This window comes from Pempheris klunzingeri, chromosome 1 (assembly GCF_042242105.1).
Source record: "Pempheris klunzingeri isolate RE-2024b chromosome 1, fPemKlu1.hap1, whole genome shotgun sequence".
NCBI classification, from domain to species: Eukaryota; Metazoa; Chordata; class Actinopteri; order Acropomatiformes; family Pempheridae; genus Pempheris; species Pempheris klunzingeri.
Window position 1 is genome coordinate 32,901,611 of NC_092012.1, and position 11,523 is coordinate 32,913,133.

The 11,523-nt window shown below is 43.7% G+C and overlaps 1 protein-coding gene across 1 annotated transcript in view; it reads left to right on the forward strand.

Annotated features, from left to right (window-relative positions):
* The window catches only part of itfg1 (integrin alpha FG-GAP repeat containing 1), a 116,718-nt gene extending 106,488 nt beyond the window's left edge, over positions 1–10,230 (forward strand). Inside the window, exons 16-18 of the mRNA XM_070842417.1 lie at positions 3,750–3,832; positions 4,553–4,670; positions 9,622–10,230. Coding sequence (XP_070698518.1) covers positions 3,750–3,832; positions 4,553–4,670; positions 9,622–9,681 — 261 coding nt within the window. The 3' untranslated portion in view covers positions 9,682–10,230. The remainder of the gene's footprint in view (positions 1–3,749; positions 3,833–4,552; positions 4,671–9,621) is intronic.
* Positions 10,231–11,523: the final 1,293 nt, after the last annotated feature.

Genomic DNA, 11,523 nt, shown 5'->3' on the forward strand with positions numbered 1-11,523 from the left:
GTGAATGACTCTCTGTGCAGCTCATGTGTACCTTCTGTCATACTACACGCCAGCGTTACATTCATATGGTAAATAATTGATTGGTTTAATGTTTTTAATCTATTCGTGAGCCACATTTCTACACTACACTACTTCAAATGTCAGCGCTCCTCAGCTCAGCTCTCTCACTATCTCTGCATTCATCTCCATCTCTGTTTTCTCTCTCTCTCTGTCACGTTGCACTTGTCACACTGAATATTAGCCGCGACAGGGCCCCTTTTTTTTCCCCTCCCATGTGGTAGCGAGATCTTCGTCAGGCAGCTGATTAGAATTGTAGATGGGTCGGTCCGCGACTCAGAAGCTGTAGTGCACCGAGAACACTCATCTCAAACAAGCTGCTTTGTTGTCCCTCTTCCACACACTCCTTCTCCTATGCAAATAAATGGGATCTTTTTTTTTTTTCTCCCTTTTTTTCCTCCTCCTCGCCCATTCCTTCTACAAAGTGAATTAATGAATGCCTAAAGATGTGGCCCATTATGCCGAGTATTTTTCTCAGGGACCAGGGAGTGGAGTAACTCCATCAAATCTACCTGTAATGAGGAGGAGAAGCTTTGGGAAGCTCTTTACGTAAGAGGTGAAGGTTTAGAAATCCTGACCAAGCAACCACCCTGCTCTGTCGGCAGGTTTGGATCTCTCCGTTTGTCAGCTGTCTTCTTCTATCTCTCGTTTTTGTTTTCTTCCTCTCTGACCTGCTTCCATTCTCGCTCTATCCTCCCCTACTGTGCCCTTTACAATTTTCTCCTCCGCAATGAGAGTTCCTGCCTGCTTTTTCACAGGAGAGGTTTTGTAAAATCTACTTGGATATCTTCCATCTTCTGTCCAATCATTCCTCTCTTTTATTCACCCCTCCCCATCTTTTACTTTGAGTCTCTGTTCACTTATCTTCCACCCAGGGGATTCCCTTTGCTGCTCAAAGTGGTTTGCTTCACTAATCAGTCCCTTACTTGTCACTCTCACTCTCTCTCTCTATCTCCCTCACCCTCCATTTCTGTATCTGTCTCCCTTGCTCTCTCATACTGTGCCAGTTTCCCTGGCTTTGAACCAGAGTGTCTCTCTTTCTCTCTGAAGACATGGGAACACTTTTCTCTTCCAAACAGCCAGATCCGATCTGCTCCCAGGCAGCAGTAGTGGAGGCTGACTCGTCTCCAGCTCTGCTCCCCTGCCAGTTGCTGCACCGAAGGCAGCGCTTTCCAAGAGCTAAGCGACAATGGCTGGCGGCGAGAATGTGCTCGTTATGTAAAAAAGCGATGCCGTCGTTGCACGCTTATTCAAAATAGCTGCGAGATGTGGTTCCTCTCAATCGATGGAGAGCGGGAGACCCACGCTTAAAGAGGAGCTGCATTTTCTAGATTCTGCCAAAATGTACAACTGGGAATGTTAATTTCTCACAGCTACGAGCCTGATTACAGCTTTTAAGTCATTAATGAGACGTCTCTCCCCTAGTTATGTCTCTTTTAAAGACGCAACTTTGGACACCTGAGCAGCATCTAAATCAAAACACATGAGGCACAATCGGACCCAGAAACAGGTGAAAAAGAAGGCGAACAGGAACTGATATTGATGCGGGGCTTTTATAGAAACCAAAGCTCAGTTGTATGCAGAGGTTAGATACAGTCTTGTGTCAGATGTCAGCACTGGCTGTTGAGCCTTAAGGCAGCAAGTTACTAAAAATGAAACTTGAACTCGTGCAAAGTCAAACTGCTGTCAAACACAGCGCTGCAAGCAACTGCTCCCCGATTCTCTGCAAGTTGAGCTGTGATAGTTAATAACTACTTATGTGACACGAGTGACCAGGTGCAGGCAAATGGAGGCTGGAGGGTGAAGGGAGCCTCGAGCGGTGGTTTTTAAATCTAAATATGATAAAATGATGAGGTCTTTATGTGATAAGGTCCAGCAGATTCTTGATGTTATTTTACGTTTTGCACCTCCTTTAAGCTGGCCTCTTTAATGCTCACTTCAGCTGCGTGGTCCACTTGTGTTTAAGGGCCCTGCACTCACACTAAGGTGTTTTCAGGCACTCTGGCTAATTAGGCCTATAATCAGTGGGAGTTGGGTAGAGCTGTGTGACCAAACTCTATTTTTGTATTGTAAACAGTCAATGGACCGTATTTATGCAGTGCTTTTATGTAAATCTCTCTGAGGTGTATAATAATGTACGATTAATATATGTAATGTGTAATATGTAATAACCAAAGATACTCTAGTAACATAAGATGAAGCATTACCAGCTGTGCCAGTGGTGTGAAATGGTTTACCCTCCCTGTCTCTTAAGTCCTAAGACATCGTGTGGATGGAGGGAAGCCGACGGGGCTGTACGGCACATGAACGATCTATTGTTAAACAACTACCTGCACCCCAAACTGAGAAAGAGCTATTTTGTGTTTTAATATTATTCAGACTTTTGCTCAGTATAGGTCGTGGTTAGTTGTTGTCTCGTTGTTTGCACTGGATTACACCAACTTGATACAATAACCTGGCAGAGCAAGTGTAGAGTGACAGCTTTCTATAAGAAACAGCTTCAGTTGCGTTGAGATCATTTCTTTGGTTAATGGTAAAACATTTAATGGTACTAATTACTGTTTGTGAGTATTGCAGTACTCGCCAGATCTCACGTGAGTGTGTCGCTGAGACAGAGGCAGGTCTCAAACAAAGTTAGTTTTCTCCTGATGTGACGGTGTCGGTGTGTAATGATGATCAGAATATAGAGTGGTACCTGAGTGACTGTGGAGTGAAAGGATCGGTCTTGACCTGCCGCTAGTCTCCTGAAGGGGCAGTGGTCTGTGGTATAACGTTAGCACCACAGACTGAACAGACAAGTGAAAGGCAACAACATTTAACAGGAGCAGAAACACTTTTTGCCAAAATGTGGTGAATGTTTGCATCTTAATCCTAATGGACGACCTCATTTACATGAGCCTCCTGTTCTTTTATCTTAATTTTACATCTATCTTCACATCGCCCTACCTGATATGACCTAGACCCAGAATATATATGATACATGCACTTATATTTATACACAGAATACATTTGCTTCCTTTTTCGCTCCTTATATTCTCCTGTTGCATGAAGTCATACTATAAACTAGGTTACATTTTCTTCAATTATGGACAAAAACCCTGTGATGCTTTACTGAAAAACTGTAACAATAGTTTCCCTACGTCACCTTTGAGTTTGTGTGTAAGTGTGCTAACACTCTGGCAGTGGTTCTAGCTTCCTCCCATAAATTCTGTCTTGAAAGCAAAGACCCACGTTGTTGCTGTGATGAGTTAAGTTACAGGATGAGAAAAGATTAAGTATATTTTATCGAGACAGACGCTGGGATTACGACTTGTTCTGCGGATGGCTGAACTCTCTCAGACGGCGACAGAAATACTTCATCACACATGCAAATATACACGCCCATATGCACACAGACATACACAGACGAGGAAATCTCTGTTGCTCCCCAAAGTCAAGAGTAATTTATTTCTAGTAGCACGTTGTCTGTGTCTTAAACGTGCATCTTAAAATAGCAGCTCCACAGTAGCTAAGGAAAACAGTAGGACCCCATTATTCTGCCCCAGAGGGCTTAACATACATATCCTGAGTGTGTGTGTGTGTGTGTGTGTGTGTGTCCTTATGGAAATCTGCACATGATTGCATGTATTGTTACCATAATGTATTACCATGCATGTGCAAACCCACAACGTGTGTTTACTCTATCTTTCCAGGACATAAGGAAGCAGGAGTGGACCGCCATCATTCCCAACTCTCAGCTCATTGTCATCCCCTACCCGCACAATAAGCCCCGCAGGTACGTAAACCCAACGCTCTCAGATATAAGATATCAGAGATGCATCATAATTGCCCGTTTTTCCTCGTTCACAGCAGTGTTATTTGCTGGGAGATCTGTTGACGCTTGTTGCTATGGGAACCATTCAGCACTTTAACCGCCTCATCTGATGCCACTTAATGACATATTTGAGTTAATGTTACCTCTGCGCGATACAGATAGTATCACACAATACAGGCACACACACACACACACACACACACGCACTCTCTCTCACCTCGCAGCATGTGTTCTCATGTTCTCATGACGCTGTTCACACGTAGCTCAAACCCCAGGAGGAGCTCCAGATGGCTGTTCAACACACACACACACACACACACACACACACACACACACAGCCTCCTCCTCATAGCCATATAACACTTGTGTACTCGCCAGGCTCGCCAGACATGCCAGCACAGACACACACCTACATATACACAGTGAGCAGAATGAGATTGCATGAAAAAAACAGATAGTGAGATGATAAATTTAATATATCTCCAGAACGGTATGAAAGTTCTTTGAAACCAGAAATAGAGCACTCTGTTCAGCTGTGACAAGAAAGTGAAGCGGATGTTTTTGTGTTTATTTTAATCTAAATAAAACTATGGGGTACATACAGTAAAAGAGCATAGGGCAACTTTTAATTTTTTTTCTCGCCTTCTCTTTCTCCTACACACTCTCCGTCTCCATTTTTAGCTGGAGCGCTAAGTTGTACCTGACTCCTAGCAACAGCGTGTTGCTGACGGCCATCGCACTGATCGGAGTGTGCGTCTTCATCCTCGTCATTATCGGCATCCTGCACTGGCAAGAGAAGGTCAGGAGACACACACACACACACACACACACACACACACACACACACACACACACACATGCATACAGTGGTGTAGGTAAGTTGGCCTCGTCCTGGTGATTTACTGCTTTCGAGTGTGACTGTGTGTAAGAGAGAGAGCAGATTGGTCACAACCAGCAGCAGATGGGTCTCACTGTCACTGTCCTGTAGTCCTCTAGCCTCCCACTGAGACACACACATACACACTCTGTCTCTCTCTCTTCCTCTTCCTCTGTCTATCTATCTGTCTCACCCCGGGCCACAACCTGGAAGGACGTTCAGCTGTAATTGCCTGCTTCTGTCCTTTCAGCGTGGCAGATCTGCGGTTCATTACTGCCGTAAATATGCCCTCCAGGGAGTCGATGCATGTTTTCACATGTTCTGTACTTCGGCTCCTCCTCGCTCGGTTGTTTTTTTGTCACACCTTCTCACACACGGTGGACGCACAGACGCAGATATTATTCAACGGTAATTCTTGCAATGTACTTCTTTTTGTTAGCTGTTTCATGTCCACACGCGGTGGTAATGCTGTCTGCTGGGCTGAGCCGTGCAGTAAGTTGCTGGCATCTTCTCCAAGCCATCTGCCGTCAGAGTGTGTGCACTTATTGTGTGCCTGTGTGTGTGTGTGTGTTTCTGCACACAGGATGGCATGTGTGCATGGTTGCACACACAAAAGCGCTCTAATTGCCCTCTTTTTGGGATACGTGGGTGTAAGCATCAGTTTCATCTGAACCAATGCTGCATTTAAAAAAAAAAAAAAAAAAAACAAGGCTGGTGCCTGAACCCAGCATCTATATATACCAATCGGGCTCCGGTGGATGGGAGGAGATATGTGTGAGAGGGTGAAAAGAATGTGGAGCAGTGAGAGGACTGGGAAACAAGAGAGGAGAGGAAGAAATCCAATCTGGCATGTTCAAACAGGAAGCAAAGAAATCTTTTTGGGTTTGATCACTGTGATGTGCATAGACTGACCAGTCAGTCATCAGGAAGGTCCTGCCCTGTTCACTACTACTACTACTACTACTACTACTACTACTACTACTACTACAGCCCAGGAGAGGTGTGAAGAGGGGAAGCTGCCGTGTGCAGAAGTATTTTTGCCACTCTGATTAGTTGGGTTTTAAGGCCAATTTTTTAATTATTTCAACTTAATTCTATGTGATACCAGTGTGTTGTAGCTTCCGTTAGTGCTGCTGCTTCGGAAGAGGAGCTGGTCAGAGGCGTCAGAATGCTTTGTTGCTGCAGTTCAGAACAAAAAAAACATGCTACAGCTGCAGAATTGCTGAATTTAACACTGACTCAGAATACAAAAAAACTGCTGAATGTGTCATCAGGTTTCTACAAAACATAACCTCTGTCTTCTGTTCCTGTAACCAGTGCACAAAACAGACTTTTAAGCTCATTGTTTGGATGTTTCAAACTGAAAGGATTCTTGAGACCGAACTACTTTGATGAGCTGTGACTGTCTGTGACTGTCTGTGACTGTCTGTGCAGAAAAATGAATGAGACTTATGGGAAAAAACCTCCTGAGCTGGGCGTCATTCACACAATGAGGAATGAGTTGATGGATCAGTTACATCATTCGTCTTCATATACAGCTCCTGTAGAGCTGTGCATACTTTACCACATGGGCACTACACCACATAATAATAATAATAATAATGATAATCACAGTAACGATAAAGTTTGTGGTTTTAGTGTCTCTCATTAGTACGGACCTGTGACGTGTTGTATTGTGGCGCTTTATTAATCTTAATATTTTTAACTGTGAGTCAAAACTTTGCTCTTTCTAATGTAACCAGCCGCACGGCGTCGGCCTCAAACAGTTTCCATCAGCAGTGGACAAACACAGCTCCGGTGTCACTATACTGCAGCACTGAGTTCAGGCTGACAGCTTTTGAAAACACAACAAATTTGATTTAATTTGGAAGTCTCGACTGGCCTTAATAGCTGAAACACACACACACCTGGGCTGACGGGCTAATGTAGTGTAACCTCCCGCGCCGCGCAGGGAATTAAGATTGAGAGCAAATCCCGTGTACCGGTCGCTAACATCCTCCCTCGTATCTCATCTTCTCCCACCTCTTTTACGACGGGGCAGCCAGTAAGGTCAGGGCGAGCCCGCTGATTGACATTTGGCATTTCTGTGTGTTTGCACTGCCGCCTCTGGTATTTGCTCTTCTAATAACAAAGTCAGGTAGAGGGCAGAGGCACGGGGGCAAAGACGTGCTGTCCTGCCTAACAAGCTAACAGGCCTTTTACACAGCTGCTGTGAACTTCTGTGCAATGCCACATTAGCTGGGGCCATTATGCATATTAAACAGATATATCCATATGAACATGAGTTGGAGGGGAAAAGGAACGGAGCATTTAAAATAGATGGGAAAAACATGTAATGAAGCAGAATGTAATCAATCGCCTCACTTAAGATGCATCATCTTCATGCAGGACATGTAAGCCAGACTTAATTAGTTGACTTCAGAGCCCGGTGAGACCACGCCGTGCCTCACCGTAGCTTTCCACCGGGTTTCACACTCAGACCCACCACAGTGTCATTAAAACCTTTACATTGACACAAATCAATGCTCTGCTGCTTAACGATGATTCAGGCCTCAGGATGACAATTTGGTGGTTTCCCCTGGACGCTCAATTAGACCAGGCTTCAGCAGCAGCAGCAGCAGCAGCACAGCCCACTTGATCAGCTGTCCAAAGGAAAGAGCATCAATCCATCTGTTCCTTAAAAGTATTTAGCCCTAAAAAAGTTTTTAAAAAAAAACCACATCAATCAATATGAGACGCTGGAATCTTGGAAGATAGATGAAGGTTTTATTACAAATCAAAACTGATGGGATGAAGAATGCATGTCACTGTGTTGCCGCCCATCTTTCGGCTGCAGTCAACATGAGTGAAGGATTGGTTGTCCTTTAAAAGGGGCCGGTCAGCGGACTCGGTCCTCTCCATACACAAGCATGAGCTGCTCTGCTGTGTTTTAAGGAATGACAAACACCATTGTTCCATTCAGAGACTTTAAAACTGATGCCTCTTTAGTCTCTGTCCTCAGTTCATCACTGATCTCACAGAACAGATCTAAATGCATTATTGACTGCTCTGTCACCAGTCTACATGATATGGGATCTTTCTTTTTTCCCCCTTTTTGCGCTCAGCTGCTCTCAAATGGTGAAAACCGTGATGACACTACAATGTCCTGTCATATAAAATGATGTACGCCATTTCCTGAGATGTTATGAGCTGAAAGAATCAAACGTTATCTTCAGATTTTACCCCTAAAGTGATATTCCGTGCAAAATGTTTTGAGTATTAAACACCCTGAAGGCTTGAAAGTGAATTTACTCAGATGTTGTGCTTAAATACAACCGTCTTACTCGAGCATTTCCTTTTTCCATCCACTCTGCTGCACTCCTGAGGAGCAGAATGTAGCTTTTACTTCACTACATTTATTAGCTGTCATTACAGCTGCCATTACTCTGCAGATTAAGACTTTAAAAACATGTAATCGGATATGAGATAGGAGAAGGAGGACAAAATACTCAGCCCTCCTTTTGTGGAAGAGTGTTCAGTCAAAGCTGATTAAGGGCTTCTGCACTGTGAGTCGGTCAAATCAAGTGTGGATCTTCCAATGTCACAATATTTTTGGTATAAAATATTAATAAAATGAGTATTGTACTGCTGATTTTATTAGACACCCACTGTGTTTGACAAACTCACACTGCAGAAGCTTTATATTCTCTTGGTGAATTTTTCCACTGGAGCCGTGTGAGGAAGGAGGGTTCCCTGTGTTTTCATGACATTTTGCACGTCTGTCAGCTTGTTCTCAGCTGAGCTCTCATGCCGCTGACTGCAGCCGTCCCACCTGCCCGTGTGCCCCGATGCCCCGACGGCGACAGTAGACACACACACACACACACACATTAGAACTTTTAGAAACCCTTATCCTCAGAGAGCCTCTCCACATTTAGAGTGCGTGTGTTTGTCTGGTGTTTTGAGCTGCTTTATTATTATTTCACGTGTTTTCTGAACCTTCTCCTGAGACTGTATGAGACTAAGGATTTGCCAAGACAATAATGGAGGTGACTTTATTTTCTACCTGTGCCACAGTAGTTGAATATCAAAAGGTTTACTTCACAACTGAAGCCAGTTGGCTGGTGTTGTTGTGTGTGTGTGTGTGTGAGAGTTATCCTCATATTGTAGCAGTTATCCTACCACAGAAGCAGTTTTGAGTACTTTGTCAGGTATTTTTGTCAATGCAGTATTCACTTCCATGGTCACAGAGTTGATGCAGAACTGTGATAGCTGCTAGCCGACATTCGTCCTGCGCTCTTTCCTCACAACATAAAAAAATAGCCAACTGAAAGTAATGTTAACTTTACATCCACAGCCTTCGGTAATGTTAACATTAGCTTAATAAATGTCAGCATGTTCCAGCTGTTCAGCTCCTGCTTCCTGTTTCATTGTCAGTGGGATTATAGATTATAATGTAGTTCATAAATTTCCCTCCAGGAACTGGTAACGTTAGCTGACATTACCGGCAGCGATGTTACGGTCACATGTGACTGTGTATATATATATTTATATATATATATATATTGAAATGCACGATGCTGCTTATTAAATGTGCAACAGGTCAAGCAGCCACATTGACCTCTGCAGAGGAGATTTGTTGACCCTGTTCCACAGTCAGAAGCTGCAGGGGGTGATTTTCCAGATGCATGCAGGTCATGATTAATTTGTCCATCTTTCACAGTGTCATTTACTTTTTATTTGTCACAGTTTTTGTTATTAAAGGTCACTTTAATGTAGTTTTAGTCCTCTTTTTAACTTGGGAGAAGGTCGTCATAGTTCTCCCACACTGATTGTGATGCAGGACGTCGGACCAGTTTGACCATGTATGTTTTTTTTCTCTGTGTGTTCTCAGAAAGCGGACGACAGAGAGAAGAGGCAGGAAGCCCACCGTTTCCACTTCGATGCCATGTGAAGGAAGAGAACTGCATCATGGGAGAACATCCTCCTCTGTCCCCTCACCCCCGCCCCCCCCCGTTCACACACACATTTTCACTCAGATTCATTTCAAGGGCCGATAAATGGATCCTCATTTGCCCCAAAATGCTTCTTTTTGATAGTTTTCAGTCCTCCAGTCAGATGTGAAATATTTATGTTCTTTTTCATTTATTCATTCCAGTGTTAGAAGTACAGGAACTGCAACAAGGCCATGGAGACACAGAGAGAAATCCTAATGGAGATCACTCATAAGTTAAAAGCAGGGGATTCTGTGGGCCGGCTGTAACCAGCAGCGAGATCATCAGTGGTGTTATTAGAGTGTTATTTTGACAAAATGACAGATATGTGTTGAAAGGCCCAACCCAACAAACTACTCCAATATTCCAAAATGTGTGTTCATTCACTGGAAGGGAAGCACCTTTGGCACAGAGCGTTCAGTGTGTAACGTTACTTGAAATCCGTGTGTGTCTATTGTCTTTGTCTAGTTGATTCACCTCCGTCTCTTTCGTTTGAATGGGGTATTGTGGGAAGGAATCCCTCAGATTTTATTACCTGTGAAATTAAACTGAGTTGTGTTCCTTGATATCAATCTCAGCCTCAGCTGCGGCAGCAACTGGTGCAAAGTGAATGAAAACACGCACGCGCAGCATAACGATTCCGTGGGACGTTTTCCCCGCTACTACTCCCTCCAAACATGATGAATGGCTCTCTGATCTGCCGAGTGCAAATTCATCTTTTTCTCCGTTGATCGTATCGCAGTGCATCGTGGCAGTGCCAAAAAAAAAAAAAAAAAAGAGTTCCTGCAAATTTCCAATGCGGCTGCATGGAGGCTCAGATGGTGTAAAAGCTGTTTGTCCCGCTGAATACGGCACACTTTGTGTTTTGAGATACAGTTTTAATTTTGTTTGTCTTTTTAAAGCTAATCAGGCCAAGCGCTCTGGTGTGTTCGGATATTTATTTTATAAGACTGAGCTCATGCCTTTCCAATGGTTTGCACTTCTTAACTTATGATTAACATAATGTATGTAATTGTTTTTTGTTTTGTGGATTTGATTTGCAAATGAATGTTGAAGCTACTCAGTGTGTTTACTTACTTACTGGGGTTGAGAATAAAGGGTTTTCCTGCTTGAATCATCTCTGAGCTCCTTAATTAGTGTGTTATTAGTCTGCATCTATTTTTTTTGTTTGGGTTTGTTTTTGCTCTCCTTAAAGCTGTGTGAACAGATAGATACACACAAGCTCCCAAACCCGTAACTTATCACTTAGAGGTATTCCTCCCCTGAAACTCCTTTCCAAGAACATCTCTTGTTTATTTTATTGCTGGGGAGCCGGAGGGAAATTTACACTCAAAATAATCATCTTTCTCTGCTCTCATTATCTAAATTTGTCATGACTGAAGAAGCAGTGGATTTAAACTGCCTTTAATTTTCCAGAGGACCCCTGGAGGCCCCTTAGAGGAGCCCTGTGGGCCCGGCACCCCACTTCAGGAGCCACCCTGCTAAATAATGCATGGAGCGAGTAAACCTTCCCGGCATGCCAAATGAGAGGAAGATTGTCTCAAGCTGGGTAGCCTTTAAAGCAGATCACAACTAATGCAAAGCATGAGGGAGTAAGTACAGTATTGATAGTCTATAGCTCTGTGTGTGTGTGTGTGTGTGTGTGTGTGTGTGTGTGTGTGTGTGTGTGTGTGTGTGTGTGTGTGTGTGTGTGTGTGTGTGTTTCCTAGGAGTGAGAGTGGGGCTTAAAGGCAGGAGGAGGTGGTGCACGCGTCAAGCTGTGTTAAGCTGGATAAAGAGAGCATCACAGAACCGGATACGAG